The sequence below is a fragment of the Ailuropoda melanoleuca genome, chromosome 3 (assembly GCF_002007445.2).
Source record: "Ailuropoda melanoleuca isolate Jingjing chromosome 3, ASM200744v2, whole genome shotgun sequence".
Lineage (NCBI taxonomy): Eukaryota > Metazoa > Chordata > Mammalia > Carnivora > Ursidae > Ailuropoda > Ailuropoda melanoleuca.
In genome coordinates, this window is record NC_048220.1 from 133,879,971 (window position 1) to 133,904,141 (window position 24,171).

The 24,171-nt window shown below is 44.8% G+C and overlaps 1 protein-coding gene across 1 annotated transcript in view; it reads left to right on the forward strand.

Annotated features, from left to right (window-relative positions):
* Positions 1–21,899: 21,899 nt before the first annotated feature.
* The window catches only part of MYO10 (myosin X), a 228,227-nt gene continuing 225,955 nt past the window's right edge, over positions 21,900–24,171 (forward strand). Inside the window, exon 1 of the mRNA XM_011231438.3 lies at positions 21,900–22,415. Within this exon, the coding sequence (XP_011229740.2) occupies positions 22,395–22,415 (21 nt within the window). The 5' untranslated portion in view covers positions 21,900–22,394. The remainder of the gene's footprint in view (positions 22,416–24,171) is intronic.

Below are 24,171 nucleotides of genomic sequence, written 5' to 3' on the forward strand. Positions count from 1 at the left end.
TTGTTACCATATAATCTAGCCTATCCTGACTGATGCAAACTCTTTCTATAGATGAGTCTATTTTTTAAACCTAAACGGGGAATTTTTAATTTTTTCCTCACTGAATTTCATCTTTTCTATAGTAGCCAAGCCTCCAAGGTCATCACAATGCCTAAGAATATTTATTTTATTTATTCATTTATTTATTTATTTATTTATTTATTTATTTATTTAAGAGAGAGAGCTTGATCCCAGGACCCTGAGATCATGACCTGAGCTGAAATAGGAGTCAGCCACTCAACGGACAGAACCACCCAGGGGCCCCACAATGCCTAAGAATCGTGATCCAATTATGCTTTACAATGGATACTTGATCACTTTGAAACCTGATAAACATTTCTTCTGTGTTTTTATCAAAATTACCTATTTGAAAAAAGTCTAGGAGGACAAAGTCAAGTATCGACCTGTGGCAGACCATTTGAAAACGCTCCGCAGATTCACACTGATCTAAAAAAACTATGATAATATGGTCCACATACATGTATTACCCTTCAGCCTGTAGTTCTTCATCTGAGTCATAGGCCATAGACTTTTCAAAGTACTTAGGGTTGGCAGAATATTTCCATTATAATTCTGGTAACCTTTTAAAAAATTAGTTTAGTGTGGCAACTTTGCTCTTACGGAATGGAAGCCAACTCATAGTGAGCAATACATTCTTTACTAATTGCTCCTGGATCCTCTGATTAAATAAAGTTTCTAAAATTGTACAGCGGTTCATGTAAATATTACTAATTTGTATTTTCTGAGACTATCTGAAGCATCAAATATTGTAAGACCCTCTCTTATTACTTTAGGCAGCAAACAGAAATTATGTTCCATTCTAGTTCTTTCCATTGGCTTTAGATTCCATTGGTTTTAGAATACAGAATCCTGAGCAGAGACAAATGAGCCTGGGGTGTCCTGCCTTAATATATTTCCCTTCTGCCGTATTGCCTTTAAAAGTTCAAATGTAGCAGGCACCCAGGCATGCAATCAGTCATCCTTGTGAGGAGGAGAGAGTCATTCATGGTGAATCTCAATCTCCATATACTAGCTAACAAATTGTGATATTTTTCACTGAGATACCACCTTACACCAGTTAGAATGGCAAAAATAGACAAGGCAAGAAACAACAATTGTTGGAGAGGATGTGGAGAGGGGATCCCTCCTACATTGTTGGTGGGAATGCAAGTTGGTACAGCCACTCTGGAAAACAGTGTGGAGGTCCCTTAAAAAGTTAAAAATTGAACTACCCTATGACCCAGCCATTGCACTACTGGGTGTTTACCCCAAAGATACAGACGTAGTAAAGAGAAGGGCCATATGCACCCCAATGTTCATAGCTGCATTGTCCACAATAGCCAAATCATGGAAGGAGCCGAGATGCCCTTCAACAGATGACTGGATTAAGAAGCTGTGGTCCATATATACAATGGAATATTACTCAGCTATCAGAAAGAACGAATTCTCAACATTTGCTGCAACATGGACGGCACTGGAGGAGATAATGCTAAGTGAAATAAGTCAAGCAGAGAAAGACAACTATCATATGATTTCTCTCATCTATGGAACATAAGAACTAGGATGATCGGTAGGGGAAGAAAGAGATAAAGAAAGGGGGAGTAATCAGAAGGGGGAATGAAGCATGAGAGACTATGGACTATGAGAAACAAACTGGAGGCCTCAGAGGGGAGGGGGATGGGGGGAATGGGATAGACTGGTGATGGGTAGTAAGGAGGGCACGTATTGCATGGTGCACTGGGTGTTATACGCTACTAATGAATCATCAAGCTTTACATCAGAAGCCAGGGATGTACTGTATGGTGACTAACATAATATAATAAAAAATCATTAAAAAAAAAAAATTGTGATATTTTTGCAGACACCTTGGGGAGCAAGCATGGCATACTTTGACAACCTCTAGAATCAAAGTACCAGGTTTCAATTCTGTCTTGATTGCTTACGGGTTTTCAGAGTTTGGACGAATCACTCCATCTCGAATCCTTGGTTTTCTCATCTTTAAAATGAGTTAATAATAACACTTGCTTCGTAGTGTTATTGGAGGTTTAAGTTAGATCTTCCAGGTAAATTGCACAGAATAAGGAAGTAAGTACTCAACAAATATTTTTAATACTATGTAAGATATCCCCTGTACTAATGAGCATAGAGATAAATAATCAATACATCAATTTGTTGGTCAATAGTACACAAGAAGGGAGCAGCTATTTCTTGTTAAACTGTTAGGTGAGGTAAGAGAAATCATGATGAATTAAGTATAGTCCAGATGTTGCCTAGTGCGTGGGGAAATTGGATGCAACCTTTTCTTTTTTTACAGTGTGTGGCTGCATGCCTTTGCAATTCTTTGTCCCTGACTGATGGCATTGTGTCAACATAACAGGTTGCAAAGACAAGACACATTTTGATTACAACCTGTAGAGTCGCTTGGCTACCTTAATAGATAGGAGATTAAAAGTAGCAGATCATCAGAGAAATAGGGGAAATGTCACTATTTTGTTTAGTTTTCTCTCTCTAAGGAAAACAAGTTTTCTTTTTCTTTTTTTAAAGATGTATTTATTTATCTGAGAGAGAGTGAGAGAGCAAGATAGAGAGAGCAGGGGAAGAGCAAAGAGTCTTAAGCAAACTCCGCACTGAGCACGAAACAGACTGGGGCTCCAAGAGGGGCTCGATCTCACTACCCTGAGATCAGGACCCTGAGATCAGGACCTGAGTGGAAACCAAGAGTCAGACGCTTAACCGACTGCACCACCCAGGCACCCCAATAAGTTTTCCACAAAACGACAGGTTTAGGATTTCCAAAAGAAGAGAGGAAAAAAAAAAAAACAGTCATTAATCCAAAATGTTTTATGTTATTTCCAGAATAGCTTTTATTTATTTTTTAAAATTTTTTTATTTATTTGTATATAGAGAGAAAGCACAAGTGGGAGAGAGGCAGCAGGCAGAGGGAGAAGCAGGCTCCCTGCTGAGCAAGGAGCCTGATATGGAACTCAATCCCAGGACCCTGGGATCATGACTTGAGCTGAAGGCAGGTGCTTAACCGACTGAGCCCCTCAGGCATCCCTCAGAGTAGCTTTTAAAGAAAACAAAATTTTATAATTTGCCAAAGGAGAGCAGGACTATTATTTCTGAGATTGATATTACTTCTGATATTCATTGGCTTACTCGAATTTCCATAATATATTTATGTTAAAAGAATCTAAAAGGATGAGGCATGATAATTGAGTTTATTTTATAGATTTGTTAATCAAAACAAAGCCTTCTTAAGTATACATCAGACCATAAGACTGAAATTTATACCGATTTTGGATGAAAAAAATATATATATATATAGTCTTTCGTAACAATATCGATGACCTAGAGCCTATCATTACTCTTATTTTACTTCTATTAGCTTTATTTGTGTGATGTGTGATATTTACTGACCTGGCCTTCCTCTGCCTCCCTCTCTCTCTGCCTCTCTAAGATAGGATATCTGTCATTCGTTTGAGAACGGTGATGCTGAGACAGTGTTTAATGATTGCCTGAGTCTGCAAGCTTTTTCATCTGTGTGCTTATTTTCTGAAGTGCATTCCTTCACGAAATCATGGTCAGCTCCACCCTTCCTAAAATAATACCGTGGCACTTCAAGACCTACCTCATCCCTCCCCCACTACCCTAATTGCACATAAACCTACTGTTCTAGAATCTGAGAATAGGGGGCTGTCAGGGCTGGCTACATAATTTACGGGGCCTGGTGCAAAATGAAAATGCATGACCCTTTGTTCAAAAAGCCAGGAAAAAAGTGCCATTAAAAGCACTGACTTGAAAAGCTTTTTCCTGCTTGTGTGTTCTCTCTCTTGACTTGTCATGGTAGTTTTTGTTTGCTTTTTAACATCATGCTAAGGAAAGAAAAAATAAAATTTTAAATTATTAGCAGGAATTTCGCTGTCCATTTTTATGTTGTGCGATGTCAATTTTAAATGAAAATGTCAGTGTTTGAGTCATGTGAAATCACTGAAATTCCACAATTCCTATTCTGTTGTTTGTGCATGTGTCATATGTATTTTATTCATACAGGAACAGTGGAAATGCTGCATTTTCATTTCCCTTCTGGCTGCACACACATTTTGTCCCCACCCTCTACCTTTGGTTTACTTATGAGTAAGGAAGGACAGGATGAAAAAGCAATTATGTGCCACACTATTTTTCCCTTTCCTTCCAGATCATCACTTTCAGCATAAGTTGTGAATACAGGGCAGTAACATGAACAGGAAAGAATATGATAGGGTTCCTTGGTGGTTTGTGTTTCTTAAAACACCATCACTTTCATTCCGCATTCAGAGGAAGTTTACATTTGAGCAGAAGTGAGGCCACCTGGGGCTTTCAGCAACCCCCACACCCATTTGACTAGTCACAGACATGACACAGTTACCCTGTACTCACTTCAAGTTTCACTGAACTCCTGTTCAACCAGGGTCCTCCAGAATTTTGTGCTCATAGGGCATTATGAACGCTATATACAAACAGGGCAGCAAGAAATGTCTGAGAACACTCATGCTGTGTGTGCATTTCTCCTCAGCTCACATGCTCCATTGTCCTATTGGACTTCTCTTCTAAAACACAAGTTCAAAGATAAGGTTATTAAGAATGTCAACATGGAGGCAGCAGAGAATTCAACCAAGCATGGGGCCCTTCTGAGCATGGGGTCCTTCTGAATGTAGGCTCTTCTGAGTATAGGGCTCTGTGTAATGGCACAGGTCCCGTGGCCAAGAAGCCAACCCTAGATGTTATTATGTTGGAGCTCAGTGGCTGTTCATGTGTAACAGGTAGGCTGTAAATAGTAAGTAGGAAATTTGACAGACCCTGAAAGGCTAACTATAGAATTACCACATGATCCAGCAATTCCAATTACAGGTAAATATCCAAAAGAATTGAAAGCAGGGACCCAAACAGATAATTATACACCAACGTTCACTGCAGCATTACTCACATTAGTCAAAAGGGAGAAACACCCCAAAGGTCCAATGACCACATCTGGATAAACAGATGTGATATGTCCATATGGTGAATATTATTCAGTCATAAAAAGGAATAAAGTTCTGATACATACTATAGCACAGATAAAACCTTGAAAACATTATCCTAAATGTAAAAAAAAGGAGAGAGAGAGACAAACCAAGAAACAGACTCTCAACTATAGAGAACAAACTGTAGGTTACCAAGGGAGGTGGGGGGGGGGGACGGGTGGAATAGGCGATGGGGATTAGGGAGGGCACTTGTCATAATGAACACCAGGTAATGTACAGAAGTGTTGAATCACTATATTGTATACCTGAAACTAGTATTGCACTGTATGTTAACTAACTAGAATTTAAATAAAAACTGAAATAAAAAAAAACATTATCTTAGGACAAAAAACATGTGATTTCACTCACTTGAAATATCTAGAACAGACAAATTGTCAGAGACAGAAAACAGAGTAGAGGTTGTCAGGGGCTGGGGGATGGTGAATGGCGTTACTGCATAGTGGTTACAGAGTTTCTGTTTGGGAGGATGAAAATATTCTGGAAGTAGATAATGGTGATGGTGTACAATGCTGGGAATGTACTTAATGGCACTGAATTATACACTTAAAATGGTTAGAATGGTGAATGTTTATGTGATATATATTTTACCAAATAAAACTTTAAAAAAATGAGGAGGAACGAAAAAACGATCTGATTAAAAGATGGGCAAAGGGTGGCTCCCTGGGTGGTGCAGTTTCTTGGGCTGCCAACTCTTGATCTTGGCTCTGGTCTTGATCTCTGGTTGTAGGTTTGGGCCCTGTGTTGGGCTCTGTGCTGGGCATGGAACCTACCAAATAAAAAAAAAAAGGGCAGAAGACCTGAAAAGACACTTCTCCAAAGAAGACATACAAATGGCCAACAGGTATATGAAAAGGTGCTAACATCACTAATCATTAGGAAAATGCAAATCAAAACCACAAGATCTCACGTTACGCTTGTTAGAATGGCTATTATCAAAAAGACAGGAGATGACAAGTGTTGGTGAAGATATGGAGAAAAGGAAATCCTATGCTCTGTTGGTGGGAATGCAAACTGGTGCAGCCATTGTGGAAAACAGTATAGAGGTTCCTCAGAAAGTTAAAAATAGAACTACCCTATGATCCAGCAATCCCACTTCTGAGTATTTACCCACAGGAAATAAAAGCACTATGATGAAGGGATATCTGTACCCCCATGTTCATTATACCAATTATACTTAATTGTCCATGAACAGATGAATGGATAGAGAAGATGTCACACACACACACACACACACACACGCACACACAATGAAATATCATTCAGTCATGAGAAAGAAGGAAATCCTGACATTTGCAACACTAAGTGAAATAAGACAGACAAAGACAAATACTGCATATTATCACCTATACATGGAATCTTTAAAAAAAATTGAAACCTAGAAACAGAGACTAAAAAAGTGGTTGCCAGGGACTGGGGTAGGGGACAAGGGAAATAGAGAGAGATTGGTGTAAGAGTACAAACTTTCAGCTGTAAGATGAATAAGGTCTGAGGAGCTAACGTAAACAGTGATGGCTATAGTTGATAAGTCTGTATTGTATAATTGAAATTTGCTTAAAAGAGTAGAACTTAACTGTCTCACAAAAAAAAAAAGATAAATATGTGAGGTGATAGATGTATTAATTAACCAAATGATGGGAGTCTTTTCACAGTATACTGAGTAGATTACCCTCTCTCTATAATATAGGTGGGCCATATCCAATCAGTTGAAGGCCTTAATAGAACAAAGCCTGATATCCCTGAGAAAGAAAGAATTCTGACAGCAGACAGCTTTTAAATTCAGACTGCAACTCTTCCCTGGTCCCAGCCTATCAACCCACCCTGCAGATTTTGGACTTGCCAAAATCACTTGAGCCAATTTTTAAAAATAAGTTTGTGGGGGACACCTAGGTGTCTCAGTCAGTTAAGCATCCAACTCTTGATTTGGGTTCAAGTCATGATCTTGGGGTTGTGAGATCAAGCCCTGGGTTAGGCTCCATGCTCAGCAAAGAGTCTGCCTGAGATTCTCTCTCTCTTCCTTTGCCCCTCCCCCCACTCATGCTCTTTCTCTCTCTCTCTCAAATAAATATTTAAAATTTAAAAATAAAAATAAATAAATAAAAATAAACTTGCATGTCTGCGTGTGTGTTAGTGTGTGTGCATATATATTCTATTTCTACTCTAGTGCCCAGAATGTACAGAAATGTGGCACAATAGACTTGGGCTGGAAAGATACAGCAGTCTTAAGGTGACTCCATTACAATGAAAGTATCCCATAAAAGATGTACAAAACCATGGGACCATGGGAATACATTATTGCAGTCCCTCCCAGGCCCCAGAAGACACTACAGCAGGGAGAGGCCCTCGAGCATCAGTTAGGTGAGCTCCTTGTTCAGTTCCTATGTGGTTCCAACTCCAAAGCTGGGAGGCTTTTTCTTCTCTGAAGCCCTCCTTCCTAGTCCAGTCCCCTTACAAACCTCCTCCCCTCTCACCAACGCGAAGACGTCTCTCCAGTGATGCTCCCCTCCCCTCTATCCGCCCTCTTTTCCCCTTAAACTGTAACATTTCCATGAGCATCCAAACATAGATGGCTTCTCCATCTTAAAATCAAACCTCTCTTTTGTCTTCACTTCCTTCCGCATGTACCTCTCCATTTCCCTGCTTCCTATTATAAGAAAACTCCCAGCAAGACTGTGCTTGATGCTGTCCCAAATTCTTCCACTGTCTCTTAGGGCCATTCCAATCAGCTTGATAGAAAATACAGGACCTGGAGGGCCCCGAGGGCTTTGGAGCCCCTGCAGCACCCCAGACAGCTAACTTCTTTATTTGAATGAGAGAGAAAATAAGCTGCTGATTAGATTTTCTGTTTTATTGTGAGTTCATGTATGGCTGATCTTCATCATTGGGAAGCCCAAGGATGTTGAGATGAGAGTGAATTCCTACCCAGATTGGTCTTAAAAGGGCTTTACCTATGCCTATGTTTAAAAGTAAATTTTCCCTTGAGTTTTCCTGGGCCACTTTCCTAGCCACTTGCTAGGGCTGCCATAACAAAGTTCTTCGAGTTGGGTGGCTTAAACAATGGAAACTTATTTTCCCATAATTCTGGAGGCTCAAAGTCTAAGATTGAGGTATTGGAAAGGTTGGTTTCTCCTGAGGTCTCTCTCCCTGCTTTGCAGATGGCCGCCCTCCGCCATGTCCTTCTGGCTGTACCCTCATGTGGTCTTCTGTCTGAATGCACACACGCTCCTGGTGTCTCTTTCTATGTCCAAATTTCTTCTTCTTAATAGGACACCTATCATATTGAATGAGGGCCCACCCTTAATAGCCTCATTTTAACTTAACAGCCCCTTTAAAGCCTTACCTCCAGGTATGGTCACATTCCAAGATACTGGAAGTTACGATTTCAACCGAGGTTTTTCAGGGCTTGCAATTCTACCCACAACAGGTAGTACAAATTGAAAGTCTAACCCAGAATAAGAGTCGCTTGTGTTTATGAGTTCTCAGGAGAGTTTCTATTTTTTGCCCCACATCAAGGCCTAAGTGGACACATTTTCTTGTCGGCATCTTTGCCAACGGTTGGGAATTCTCAGTGCTGCGTGTTCCTGAGGGTGTCACCCTTTGAGGATCCCTGCTTTTCGCAAGAGCCTCTGCTGTGACTCATAGAAGTTTCGTCCTGTGTTCCTCTTTGGCATGGGGAATCACTTGCCTTTGTGGTTTTGCCTGTCTTCCTTTGGGCCTTTGTGGATTCCCCTTACTTTCTTGTGGGCAGATTTATGGATTTTTAAGAAAATACACTTTTGGGGGAAGTAATTTTAGGTTTACAGAAAAGTCGCAAAGGTAGTGCGGAGAATCCCTTTCATTTTGTTGACATCTCAACCTTAGTACATTTGTCAAAATGAAGAAGCCAACGTTGGCCCATTCCCACTAACTAAACTTCAGACTTTATTCAGATTTCACTAGCTTTTCCACAAATGTCCCTTTTCTGTTCCAGAATCCCACAGTACATGTAGTCATCCTGTATCCTTTGCCTCCTTGGTTTGTAACACTTTCTCAGTCTTTCCTTGTTTTTGATGACTTTGACAGTTGGAGGAGTACTAGTCAAGCATTTTTGTAGAATGTCCCTCAATTTGAATAGACATGACTTTTAAAGGATGCCTGTAATATCACACCCAGGGTGATCAGAGTGTTTGCGGTAATACACGCTACTATTTTTTTTTAAGATTTATTTATTTATTTGAGAGAAAGAGAGCACAAGCGAGGTGGGAAGGGCAGAGGGAAGCGGGAGAAGCTGAGCAGGGAGCCCGACATGGAGCTTGATCCCAGGACTCTGGGACCATAACCTGAGCCAAAGGCAGATGCTTAACCAACTGAGCCACCCATGCGCCCTGATATGTGCTACTATTCAACATGATGCTGGAAGAGGAAGTCTCTACCCTCTCATTCTACAAGCTGGCTGCCCTATCTACTGCACATAATTTTTTTTTCCTCCTAACGTTTGCCAGGGTTTGTTTTTCTTGCTTAATTCAGAGAGTCCATGATTAATTCACAAACCATAATATATTTCCCTGCCACTTCTCCCACCACCCCCAAAATACTCTTTTCTGGCAACACTAAATTTATTATAGTCTTAATATATTGAGATTCCTGCAAAACTCTTTATGACCTTCCCTGTTTGCAACGTTCCCTGCACCCACTCGGTGCTGCAACTACAGATAATTTTCTTTCTTGCTGGGTATTGTTTTCTGTTTCAATTTCTCTTTGTTCTGGGCAGGGATCAGGGCAGGGGGCTGGATATGAGAAGGCAGAGGCAGAAGGAGTTGAAACAGAACTCTGTGTCCCAAAGGGAAAGCAGCTGAAGAGGTGGGATTGTTTCCAATCAAAGGGAGTGGCCAGGGTCACATAGGAGAAAACTGTGGCCAGTGTCACACCCCAGGTGAGTGCCGTCCCTACTGTGAAAACACAGACACAAATGCCTAGCCAAGCGGGAGAACTGGCCCTCCACCATCTGCCGACTCACTCCCTGGGGTAATGGAAACTACAGACTGAAGGAAACTTGTCCTGTTTGTCTAAAAAACCAGAAGGAAGCCAACAGTTCTGAGTACTCACTGCGTATCAGGTGCTACTTTACTTGTTTCCTATCGTATTTAATCCTTAACATTCCTGATAAATAGGTGGCAATTTTCCAGCCTCACACTCACCAGATTGCCAAGGACAAAGTTGTAAAGCTTGTAAAAGTCCAATGGTGAACCAAGTTCTTTCTCTGAAGTTCATGGTCTTTCTAGGGTAGGACAGAAGAAAGAGCATCAGTGTGAGAGATCTCATGTTACTGTGTGCCCCCGATCAACACGGAGGATATGGGCAACTGCTTGCATTCTGAGCCCCAGTTTCCTTCCATACAAAACAGGTAGAAGGAAACCTCCCTTGCCGAGGTGACATGGCATCAAACAAAATGCAAGCATCACACGTAGAGCACGCCCAGCACAGCCTTATTCTTCGTGGTAGTGGTAGCAGTACTGTAATTGTTATCAGCCTTAGCCCGTCGACACACAAGTGTTTTCCCCAACAGTACTATCCCTTCTTCATTATCACCCTTCATTTATGCAACAGTGACAGACATGCTTCTGAGTGTTGGCAATACAGTGGGAAATAGGCGAGTCCCCTGCTGTCAGGGACCCGGCATTCTCGGCAGTAAACAAGTCAACCAGGGATCAGCAGATCTTTTCTGAAAGGGACAAATAGTAAATATTTTAGGCTCTAGTGGCCCATGAGGTCTCTGTTGCAACTACTCAGCTCCAAAGCCCAAAAGCATCCTTGGCCCATCTGAATGAATGGGGGCGGCTGTTCTGATAAACGTGCATTCCAAAAACAGGCTCTGGGTCAGATTCAGTCCGTGGGCTGCAGTTTGCATAGAGAGTACGTCGGATCATTTCCAAGAGTGATGGATGCTCTGAAGAAATGAGAAGTGGCTAGGCGGAGTGGGAGGTGGGGAGACATTGCAGGTAAAGGAAACATGTGTGCAAAGGCCTGGGGTGTTCCAGGTGGCCGGCGTGGTGGCTAGGTAGGGCTGAGAGGCCGTAAGGCAGGACCTCGCACAGCTTTGTCAGTCACCTGAGATTAACTGTATAGGAGTCTCTGGTGGAGGCAGGTGGGGGGATGGGTGAGAGAGGTGAAGGGGCTTAAGAGGACACTTACCTTGATGAGCACTGAGGAATATGGAATTGCTGAATCACTGCTTTGTACACCTGAAACTAACATAACACTATGTTAACTGCACTGGATTTTTAAAATAAAATTAAAATAAATGAGAGATAAGTAAAATAAAAATAAAGAAGTCCCTTGCCGAGTTTAAGTGCAACGGTGCAGTGTTCATCTGCATTTAAGGTGTCACTCTGGCTGCTGTGGAGCAGGGCAATCGTGCCTGACACTGACAGCGGCCAGTGGGGGAGGGTTTGAGGAGGAAGCGTCAATAAGGCAGTGGAGACCCCAGGAGGCAGAACGCCTTGGGTATGCTTTGCTGTGAGGACTGGGTGGAACGACTGGAGGATGATGTGCGTTGCTTGAGAGATGGCAAGGTGGGGCTACCAGAGCAGGTGGTCTGCTGGCCAGAAAGGTCTGCTAGGGAAGAAGAGGGTGCTGGTGGGGAAGGACGATGAGGGTAAGGAAAGACAGAGTTCAGTGAGAACGGGGAGGTGCTGTAGGTCTGGTGGGGGCAGACAGTAAGCTGCGGGTAGGAGAGGCTCTGAGAGGGAAGATGGGGGTGTCCCCATCTGGTAGTGTCCGTGATCTCAGTGAGTGTAGGTCCCCCACTAGTTTTTCTGTATCTTCTTCTCTTGATGCCTTCCCTCTGGCACCCAACCTAGCCCTGACCCTGCATTACCATGGATACACTGCCTTTCGTCACCCTGACCCTCTCACCTGGTGCTTGGTAGTTGCCAGAATGCCTTCATCTCTTAAAGCGGCAACACTCTGACTCTCAGATAACCGAGAGTTACCCTGGTACAGTTATCAGAGTAAGCGTGCACATGGCCTTATCCCCTGCTTACTAAGGAGCTCAGCCTGCAGAGGGCATCAAGTTTGAAAACACACTTACCCATTGTTCTCTCCAGCTCACAATCTCCTCTCTCCCTGACATCTTCCTTCATCTTTCTCCCGCATTGCCAAAATGACCTTACCCCTCTTCTTGAGGGCTTCAGTTAATCTCATCTCTTGTGTGATGGTTTAGTAGAGACACGGAGAGTCTTCCTCCTGCTTCCCACAATCCTCTACTTTCTCAGCACATCCCTCCCGTTCATCTGCTCAGCCAGTCAACAAAAGTTGCAATGTACGACTTACAGAGTGCTGACCCCCCAGGGGCAAGTGCAATAATTTATGAAGGAGTTGATGTAAACAGGGGTGTGCTCTGTTACTGGCTCATGACAACAGATGGCTATATTGTCAAGAATTTTCTGGGCTGGTTGTTAAACACAGCCATTATTCAAAATTATGCTACATAAACTTGGGATTAAATTATATGAAAGCCATGAATTTAAATAAATTAAAAAAAAATAAATTATATGAAAACCAAAAATAGTACATACTCAACACTCGTTGTTCCCAAATCATTCTAGTACATTTTTACTATTACTATGCACTCGAGGTACTTATGTCTATTGTATCTGTATGGTGGAAATACTAACTAATATCGTGTCTCTTCTCAATTCCATGTTCAGTGAATCGTGGTGAGAGCTTGGAATCAGCCATGGTGAGAGCATTCACACCACAGACATTGGCAAATGCTGTGGTGTGATTCAGGGCTATGTGCGCCCCCCTCCCCAGTCAGTTGTCAAACATTTACTAGCATACCACTGATTGTAAACTGACTTAATAGAAAGTTACAGCAAACTCGCCGGGTCTGTCTCCTAAAACCGCACGCACACACTCTCTCTGCCTTAACCATAAGCGGCTCCCTTTGCTGAAAATGCTTTTCATACCTCTGGCTCCTTCCACTCGCCCTTTGCCTGGGACGTGCTTTCCTCTCTTCTTCCCCTGGAAGACTCCTCATCCACTGAGCCGGGGTCAAGTGCAGCTCTCTGGGAGTTTTTTCCTGACTCCCTGTATTAGTTGGCTAACACTGACATAACAAAATACCAGAGACTGGGTGGCTTAAACAACAGAAAATACTTTCCTCACAATTCTAGAGGCTGGAAGTTCAAGATCAAGGTGTTGGGGGGGGGGTTGGTTTCTCCTGAGGCCTCTGTCCTTGGCTTGCCGTGTCCTCTCCTGGTCTTCCTCTATGAATGCATCTCCGTGTCTCCTTGTGCATCCAAATTTCCTCTTCTTATAAGGACACCAGTCCTATTGGATTAGGGCCCACCTTAAAGACCTCATTTTAACTTAATCACCTTTTGAAAGGCCTTATCTCCAAATACAGTCACACCGTAGGCTACTAGGAGCTGGGACTGCAACATAGGAATTTTGGGGGACACAATATAGCCCATAACACTCCCCAGGCTTTACTTTTTATTTTAATGTTTCCTTTAAAACTTTGTGTATGCTTCTTACTACAGAAATTTCCATAGTCATTTCAAAATTATCTCTTAGTGTCTCTTTGCAACTAGTCTATTGATTTCTTTAGAGATCCTGTCTTACTCATCTTTGTATCTCTTAATACCTGACCTCACAGATACACAATAAACATTTTTTTAATAATCAAAAAAAAAAAAAAGAAGAGTAAATGAAGGTCTGTTCTTACAGAGGAAATGTGTGTTTGTTTTTGAAAATAAGAATAACTTTATGATCCCACAGGTATCAGCAAAAGTCAGAAAATATAGAATAGGGTCAAGAATAATTTTTTAATTGTCCATGTCCTTGCTATCTAGGGATAACATCTGTTAAGCATATTTGTTCTTTCTTGCAAAGCTGTCTGCACAATTAATTTTATCAGATGAGAAGAGCCAGGCAGCTGTTCCCTAGTATCTAGTCTTTCCCTCTTCCAAGTCATAGTTTTTAACTGGGTAAATAAAAACCCAGAATAAATATTATATTTCTCAGTATTCCTTGCAGCTGACGACTAAGTTCTGGTCGACAGAATACACACAGGCGTGCTGTGCGACCGTCCCAGGGACCCTGCCCTAAGGAACAGCGGGCAGGCTCTGTGTCCCCTCTGCCAGTCATTACCCTCTCTGCTTCCTGCTGTCTGGTAAGCTGACACTCTCTCCCTGCAAACCTGAGAGCCCACAGCAGACCCTACAGAGCGAGCTGGAGGGAGTCAGTGTCCCTGAAGTCTTTATAGAACATCCCAGCCCTCCCGGCTTTGTTTATGAGAGAAAAGTAAACTTGTCTGCCTTAAACCAAGGTCTGTTTTAAATTGCTGTTACATGCAGATGAAACATGCCATTTTCTTACTTATGCACATTCCCACATCAGTAATATGGATAGTATGGTGGGTTAAAAATGGCCACAGAGGAGTAAGTCTGGTGGTCCCTCAAAGATGTTAAACATAGGATTACCGTATGACCCAGCAATTCCACCCCAGATGAATCGAATTCTACCAAAGAACTGAAAAACAGGTACGTGAGTATTCACAACACACTATTCACCTTGGCAAGAAGGTAGAAGCGATGAAGATATCCATCCACTGGCAAATGGAGCAACAAGAGGTGGTCTGTCCGTACAATGGAATATTAGTCAGTCAGAAAAAGGAATGAAGTCCTGATGCTCATGACCCATGTTGAAAATCTGATGAAAGAAGCCGGTCACAAAAGCTGTGTATGATTCCATTGATAGGAAATATTCAAGATAGGCACATCCGTAGAGACAGAAAGCAAACTGGTGGTTGTCGGAGGCTGGGGGTAGACAGGCATCTGAGCGGCTGGTTAATGGATATGAGGTTTTCTTTGGGGCTGATGAAAACATCTGAACTAGGCAGATGGAAGCACAACATTGTGACTATATGAAATGCCACTGGCACACTGTGAGTGTATTAAATGCTATATGCTCTTTATTTTTTTTAAAGCTTTTGTTGGGGTNACACACACACACACACACACACACACACTCCTCCCTAAAAAATGGTCACAAATTCTTTGTTGCTTCTTCCATCTGGACTGGACTCCTGTCAGGTTTTGACCGATAAAATCTGGCTAAAGCAGCATCGTGTAACTTTTATGCAAGTTCTCAAAAGGTCTTGCAAACTCCGCCCTCTCCCTAATGGAATGCAGAGACCACCACGGTGAAGACCACGCCCCGCCCAGGTTCGGCCATAGGAGGAAGGCGTGTTCGACCACCAGCCACAGCTGAGCCTGCCTGCGGCCAAGAGCCCCGTTGACCACCCCGGTGACCAAGCCCAGTCAAGCCAAAGTCAAGCCACGGCATTGTGAGAAATAGTAAGTCACTGTTGTCTGAAGCCACTCGGGTCTAGGTCGCTGGTTACACAGAAGCCGACGGCTGACCCAGAGTGTGTTACTCTGCGCATTTGCTGTAATTTATGCCGCTGGTCTCCTGCGGAGAGCCACGGTGTGCTGTCCAGGTCTCTAGCTACTGTAAACAACTGTCCTGCACATTCTACACAAACAACGTTCTGCACTTATCTGATCTTTTTTTCAGATACTCTCAGCAGCCCTTGCCTTTACTGGAAACCTCAGGGAAAAAAACATTCCAAACATATTCTTCACTCATTTAAGAAGCAAAAGCAAAAGTGGCCATTTCAGGCCATCTCAGGTGGGGATAACAAATCTTGCCACATTACCAAAAAGAATGTGTATCGGATTGGCCCTGTGATGCAGCTCACGAATCGTGTCTCACTGAACGCCAAGCCTTAGGCAGTTGTGTGTGTGTGTGTGTGTGTGTGTGTCTCACTGAACGCCAGCCTTAGGCAGTTGTGTGTGTGTGTGTGTGTGTGTGCGCGTGTGTGTGTGCACTGTTCTTCAGGGCTGTCCTTAAGGTATATGAAACCCCCGTGTATATATAAATAATCTGATTAAAATATATATATTACAAAATTCATGAGTCCATATGAGGTATACTGATTCCTCCATGAAGATTAAGAATAATGAGCCCTTCAGGATTTATTGCTATGAATGTACACAGAGTCTTCTCAGGATCCACGCACCACCTGTCCTGTTGGTGGCCAGGATTATGGCCGTCTTCCTGTGTGTGAGGTGACTGAAGGTCACTCAGGAATAGCTTGTCAGCCTTGTTCAGGAGGCCAATCCCTCACACTCCTGTGAAAAGCACATCGCACTGGCCAGCAGGAGAATCCAGGTGGCCATCCTCCCTGGGACTGAGGTCCGGGCATGGGCTCTGGAGGGACCCCAATAAATGACAGCTCTGGACATCCGTGTGACACCACGTGCGTGGTAGAGGCAGAGAGGGCTCCAAAGAGGAGAAATGAAGACCGAGCCCCCATGGGACTGATCCGGGCCCCCGTGGCTTCTCTGGTTGACACAGCTGGCCCCCGACAGTGACAGGCCTCAAGGGAGCACTTAGACCACCTTGAGAAAAGCAACCCCCCAACACGGGGCCCCACTTTCCTGGGTCTAAACGTGGCACCGCTCCTAAGGCATTGGCACATTGCAGACAACAGAACCCACTTCAGTGAATTTAAGCAAAAGATTCGTTGAAGGGTATTACAAAGCCTGCTGTATTGTTGTAAGGGGAGGAGGAGTGGGTTTGAGAGTTCCAGAAACGATTCTCAGACCCACCGCCTGGAACGGGCCTGGCGCGTCCATCACTCACCCACCTCAGAAACCTGCGCGGCCCCTGCTCGTCTGGTAGTCCTGCTCCCCACCCCCAGCTGACCACACGGACACTCTGCCCCTGCCGCCGCCCCTGTCACCCACAGGGACACGCCGAGCCTCTCTGCTTCGCCAGGTGAGACCGTGAGAGGCTGCGGCCACCTGGTGGGACTGAAGTCAGACGTGTGGAGCAAAAGAAGCTCGAAGACTCTCCGCTGGGTGAGAGGGATTCACACCGGGAAGTCACCTTCAGCAGGCCGACAGGGTCCTCAGAAGATGGGGGGCAGCTCGGAGTGACAGACCTCCTCATCAAGGTGACTGGATTCTCTTCGCGAATAAATAGAGGCAGGGTGGGGGAAGGGGATGAGGAGAGTGAAGAAGGTTTGGCTTGCGTGTATGAAGGAGGAGAAGCACCTGCCGCAAGCAGCCGACAGGTGTGTGGAAATAGGCCGCTGGGACTTCTCAGAGCTTGAGCCGCGGACTCACCTCTGAAGAGACTGTCACCGAAGAAGTGCGCAGAGTGACGATGTAAGCATGTGGAAGGGACATGTGCTTAGGATTGACCATATTTTGGGGTGGGGTGGAGGGCGAGAGGACGAGCCTGTGAAAGTGGCAGAGAAAGAGGCCAGCAAGTTGGGAAAACCAGACTCATGCAGTGTTATCAAAGCGAGGAGGGACCGGCTACAGAATGTTCAGGGCCCATTGCAAAAGAGAAAAACAAAGGTCATTAAGGATTTTAAGACAACGCAGGAGAGAATTAAATCAAGCACGGGGCCCCTTCTGAGCCTAGGGTCCTGTGTGCCTAAGTCTCCAGCCCGCACCCTCAGGAGACTGGCCCCAAAGCCAAGGAGTGCAAGAGTTCCAGAGGAGGGGCCCTGTCAAGGGGGGGGTGACCTTTGAGAACGAGCTGTTGAATTTGATTATTTCAAGGTCAAGCTGATCTTCGAGAGAATGGAATCGCGGGCAAATATCTGATCATAAGGGGCTGAAGAGCTGATGGTTTGGAGATGAGGTGTAGCATGTGACAAGGTAGGGGTTTGAAGAGATGTCCCGTTTTCAGGGAGAATAGACACAATCACATTTACTGGCTTGAATCGCAGGAGCAGGGAAAAGGGCAGATGCAAGAAGGGGGAGTGCGTGAGGGCACGAGGTTTGGAAGTGGTAAACATGTGATTAACAGCAGAGGGGGAGACAGGAGCAGCTTTGGAAAGTCAGCCTCGGGGCCCCTCTGGAGCACTGAAAGAGAGGGAGCAGGAAGATGCAAAGAAATCGGAAGAGAAAGGGCGCAGTCACACAATCTCTAAGTGGGCCGACTATCGTCCTGGAGGGTTTCAAGGATTTGGATACATTTATCCCACTCAACAGAACCAGGACCAAGCGCTTAAAATGGAAATGAATTAATTTTAGGAAAACCACTCTCCTTGTTTGTGTGGGACATCAATTTATAAAGCATTGCTGCTGTAGTTTGAAAAGATGGGATTTGGTTAGAATCGACTGTCTGTGGACTGTCCTGCTTCTGAGGAGGTAAATTTACACCTCAGCCCTTGTTCGTGGTGTTTAGAAATTTTGACTGCCAGTAACTTAGTTTTTTTGAGTGTCTTATCCCTTGTGCTATATTTCTGTTTATTCTTTTGTACTTGTTTGATTCTATTACAATGGAAAACGTTTCACATCTTTTCACTCCAAATTTTATTCTTTCTACAGAAATCTTGCACAATCATTTTCCGCTTCATATGAAAAAAAAAATTCCCTTCGGGATTTTTGAATCGCAAGTTATCAGAAGTAAATAAGCAAACAAAACACTTGTCTGAAAGTTTAAAGGACATTTAAAAATTCCCTTCATTTTTTAGTTCAAAAAGGCAAACATTTGAATTTTTAAATACCCAAGACTGTAAGTCAACCAAAAGGACCACCGCTGTTTAGTGAAGCACGAAAAACAGGATTTTAGTGTTGTGTCAGTTCTCAGCTTCTAATTTGTGTGAAAGAACCTTCCTAACTTTCCCTTTCCATACCTAGTAATTAAACCATTACTCTGACTGGAGCAATTAGAGGTGAGTATTTTATAAAAACAAAAGTGATGGAAAAGATTCTGCACACGAAGACACAACCAGATTAAGAAGTGCTAACAGCAACAGAACCACCAGAACAAAGGACTGAATTTGAAATCACAAAGGAGCTAAAGACAGCACACTTCAACTAAAAGCAAACAAACACACGGTGGAAAACAAAAACAGAGGAAGACTGCATTATTTCACTCACACAGACACCTACATAATTCTCCCTTAAAGTGGAGACATTCTCCCATCTGTATTAAAGTTTTGTCCATCGTGGGTTAATTTTTGCAACTAAATAAGAGAATGTAACCTGAGCTTTTTTGGCGTTTTATTTTGAAAATGAAAAATTAGCATGGAGTCTTCAAGAAATAAGGATCATTGAGAAGGAACTTGGCCTCTGAGAAATGTGCCCATTCCGGCATGAACGTTGCGTTGAGCCTCTGCCCGTCCCTTCGTAGAGGGCGGGGTTTATCCGTTTTAGCTCAGGGGGCTTTGGCCAATGCTAAGGCAGCTTCTTGAAAGGAAGCCCATAACGTTTTAAAAATGGTAACGAGATAGATATTCTTAGAAATCTATTGATTTAAAATGCTTCCCCTTCTCTGTCCAACTTTGTCTAAGCCCTTGTAAATTTAACAATGTCCTTTGAAACAATGGATTCCACTGCAAAGACTTGGAAGTTAGATCTTCTATCCAGAACGCTTAAAATAACTAGGCACTTGGCTGTTCAGCAGAGACTTACTACTACTGTTCATCTTTACACCTTTTGGAGGATGTGTGTTTATACAGAAGATCTGATGCATTCTGACAACTGAAAGCAGTGATTCTCAAACTCAGAATTGCCTACTTGGGTGCTTACTAAAATGTCGATGTGTTTAGGCACCCAACCCACTCCCCGAGACTGAGTCGTATATTTTTTTTTCTTTTTTTAACACCTGTTTCAGGAGGTTTTGATAAGGTGGTGTAAACTTTTTAAAGACATATAATTCAGTAAAATTAAACTTTTATGTATTGGCTCTGGCTCACAATTCTTTATATGAGTCAAGTTGGGGGTAATTATTAACTAAATCTTAATCAACAGGGAAGTGACTTTTAAAAAATTAATAGACTTTGTTTTTGAGCAGTTTGTGATTACAGAACAAAGGGGAAGTGTCTCCTCACTGTCCCCCTCTCAGTCTCCTCTAACATTAACATGTTGTATTAGTGTGGTACATTCGTGACAACTGATGAGCCAGTATTGGGAAGTGACTTTGAAATGACATGGCCAAGGCCGTTAGTGGCTGGGTGGATGCTGGGAACCAAGCCACACCCACATACTCGTTAGAACAAGCAGCCTGGTCATTTCTCCTGAGAGATGTTCTGTATAGATTAATACCATAATGACTGTAATTGTTTTGCACCAGTATCTGAGCACAGGTGGCAGCAAGGCTCATTTGACTAAGCACCTTGTTCGGTGCCTGGGTCCTGGCTCCATCTTCGTTTTCTTTGCAACCTGGGACACAAGCTTTAACGGCTCCAATATGTCAACCTGTGATCCGGGGCACTGGCAGAGCACTCAATCACTATTTAATTTATACTTTGACTCTTTCCAAAGGCAAGTAGGGAGGATATCAGGATATTTATGCTGGGAAGCACTGCTCTGAGGTTCAGGTTTCAAACACGCTTGGATTTTCCCATAAGGATTTAAAAAAGGATGCTTCATCCATTCATTCCGTAAGAATGGGGATGCACGTTTTAAAGCACAGTTCCCCCTGTTGAGGAACTTCTGTTTTCCCAACTGAAGAGGCAGGACACTAATAAAAAGACCCTTGAAACATATGGTTTCCTCAACAGTCCTAGGAATGAGGCACACCAGGTGGTGAGGTGAGGCTGGAAGCTGGATGAGTGGCCTGGCATTTCTGGGAAGGCTTCCCTGGAAGATGTGACTTTCTGCTTAAGTTTTAAAGGATGAGTAGCAGTTGGCAAATCCCCTGGAGAGAGCTTCTCACACCACTTGTGGTGAAGAGCTAGTCGTTTTTGTTTCCAATTTGCCAGATACCAATAGTAGAACCCTGCTGTGCCAGGTATGACTCACCACCGAGTCTGACAACACCAAAACTGGTTTATACTCAGTTCAAAGAGTCCACCGGTCATTCCTTGGCTGTTGTGGCATTTTTAAATTGCCACAAAAGTTCCTGAACCTTGGCTCTCAAGTTTTTCTACCTGTTACAGACAGGTTCCAGTTTGCAGATCAGCACAGGGCCAGGTGCCACCCTTTGAGAGCACCTGGAAGCTTGTTGGAAATGCCCCCCCTTGAATTCCAATCTGCATTTTAACAATATTCCCAGGTGATTCCCGGGCACCCTTGAGTTAGAGAACCTGCCCTAGAGGAAACAGTCTCAGGTGGGTCTGATCCTTCACCCATCTCACTTGCCTTTGCCTGCTTCCCTTAGGTCTAGGAAAAGGGTGACATTTTTTACAGTGCAGTTGGCCTTGTTCTCTTCCAGGTTACAAAACTGCATTCGCCCGCTGCTAGGAAAACGTCTTTTAACCTGACTGCAAGAGAGAAACTCAACACGGGAAGGCAGCTTCCAGAAATACTGAGCAGCCTCCGTTCCCCGCTTTGATCTGGCCCAACAGCCGGGGCAGCTCGGCCGACCGCGCTTCCTTCCCCGGGGTCGCTCATCTGCCGAGCTGCATTAATGAGATCTGTGTTGAGCCTGTTCCAGGGTCCGCTGAAGATCAAAGGCACAAAAGAATCCCCCAACCCCTCCTCTCCGGTGACTATTTGGTCTCAATCACCAGAGGGTAGAGTCAACTCCCCCGCCCGCTCCTGGGTGGGGAGGCGGGGACAGGATGAGGTGCAGCCCCAGCCTCGCCCTTCCCTCCCGCAGCCGAGCCCGTGTCCGCCCCAGGCGGAGTGGGCGGGGCCGGACCCTGCGGAAGCGCGGGGCGGGGTTGGCTTTGGGCCGGGCTTCTGGAGGGGTGGGGCGAGGCGGACGAGCTGGGAGGGCCGGCTGAGTGGGCGGGGCTCAGCTCCTGGCGGGGCGGGACGGGGTGAGTGGGCGGGGCGGGTACTCTTGTCTGAAGTCTCCGAGCTGCAGTGAGCCGGCTGAGCCCCGGCGCCCGAATCCTCACCGCGGCGGCGCTCGAGCGGGGAGAGCCACTCCGGGCTCGCTTTGTAGCCTCTGTCCTTCCGTCGCGGCGAGCGCCTCCGCCGGAGCGCAGAGGGAGGGGGCGCGCTCCCAAGACCCCCGCCGCCCTCCCCCAGTCCGGTGGAAGAATGTGTCACCAGCTGTTCTCCGCTCGCGAGCGCTGCGCCCAGGAGTAAGGAACTTGGAGGCAGGGAGACAAAGGCTGCAGTTGGGACGGATGAGTTAGAGACTTGGGTTTGGGCAAACAAAAGGTGCGAAAGACGAGAAGGGGTTAAGGCGATGGCAGCGGGGGAGCCCCGCGGGCTCGGGTTCCTCGGAGTCGCGCCGTGACACGCATGGTTTCCCCGGACCGTCTGCTGGGCTGACTTCCGCGAGCCGGACGCGGGACTCAGGCAAGTTGGGGAGCGCCCTGGAACAATGGACAACTTCTTTCCCGAGGTGAGTGCGCTCGCGCCGGAGACCCTGCCGGAACCTGGCCCCGGCGCCCCGGGAGGGATCTGCCCACCGCGCCGCGCGCTCTCTGGGGACCTTGCCCTAAGCCCGGGAGGGCGAAACTTTTCGGGAGTCGCCTGAAATCACCGCCCCCCCCCCCGGAGTCTCCGGATGAGTAAGCCGAGGCAGGTTTTGTTTGTTCCCGCGCTCCGGGACGTAGCGAAGGTGAGCCTCCTTCCGCGTGGGTGGCTGGCTCACGGGGTGTCCCCGGGCCGCCCCGCTCGAGGTGAGGCGCCGGGCGCCGGGGCCCGACTGCCTGGGTGCGGGAAGCCCAATAAAATGTTCAACGGGGACGTGCCTTTCTCCAAGAAAGTTCTGGTCTGGTATTTCCTTTGCAAAACGTGCCGGCTTCCTGTGAGAGGGGCGCAAACCCTTCCAGAGGAGACGGCTTAATGAAGTGCGAGAAGGGAGGCGAGGGTTTAATCATTCACTGTGTTCTCCGCCTGCGGGACCTTTGGAGTCTAGGCTGTAGTTCTCACCAAGATGTACTCGTTCAGGGTTTGAGATCATTCCAGAGGCGGAGATCAAAAGCTCATGTACTTGTGCTGACGGTCCTTGGCAGATTTTGAATTCGAATTTAAAGAAAATCGTTTAGGGCAAACTGATTATTTTTAAAGATTAAACTGATGCCCCATATAGGGTCATTGAGGGCGGGACACCAAGGTTACTTGAAAACCCTTGACTTGAGAACCTTTTTTTTTTTTTTTCCCCCTCCCTAGGATAGTTACAGTGGTTTCTTGGCTTCTCCTTTCTTGGTTGTGTTTATTTAACAAATTTTGTTTAAGTTTGAGGTTCGAAGTGGCTCAAAGTAAACTTAGTTGACTTAAGGGAGTCTGATATGACTTTCATTGAAAGCCAGGGGATGTTGGACAGTTTTGGAATCTTCCAGCAAATTACATCGGTGAGGGTTTGTTTCTGTTCGCCAACTTGCTTTATCAGACTTAATTGGGTATAATATTTCAAGTCATCAGCTTTCTGGTTGCTTACTGTATTCTCACAACTATTTTTAATGGCCAAAGTGATATATTCTTGTGTCATAGTAATGTTCATTTTTTTCAAAGTGACATCTTGTATGTGATACCCACATTTGCTGTGAGAGGCAGTCTGGAAAGGAATTAACCATTCATTAATTCATATTTTTACTTTTAAAGAAATCTATGGTTGAGACTATAGCTTTTTTTTTTTTTTAAACCCATACACCTTTGTTTTCATGAAGAGAGCACCAGAGCTTTTCACAGGAGTTGCAGGTTAACCAACAATAAAGGACCAATGGGCTGTGTTTAATTGCTTTCATCTGTAAGAAAACCTAGGCTCTGCCCGCAGGACACTAATTCCTAACTTTTTTTGGTTTTGTATTTGTGTTATGGGTCCCTTGGGAAAGCTCATGAGACATAGGGTTTGTGTTTGGCTTTTTGGGGATTCAGTCCCCTTGAAACCTGTCTGTGGACCTCGGAGGGAGGGGGCTTGTGGCCTCCCCTTGGGAAGATCTCTGCCCCCTAGTGCAAGTGGGGGGAAGCGCAGGATAACTGGGACAGCTGTAACCTGCCCTCAGCTTCTGTCCTTGAAATACTCTTTTTCCTTAGACCATACTTTGGTTCAGTGTAAGGAGACCTGGTTGTTGTATTTGATCAGTGATTGAAGTTGGCCTTCGGCGATCATCTACACCCCCTCTTCATTTCCTAGATGATGAATCTTAACCTAA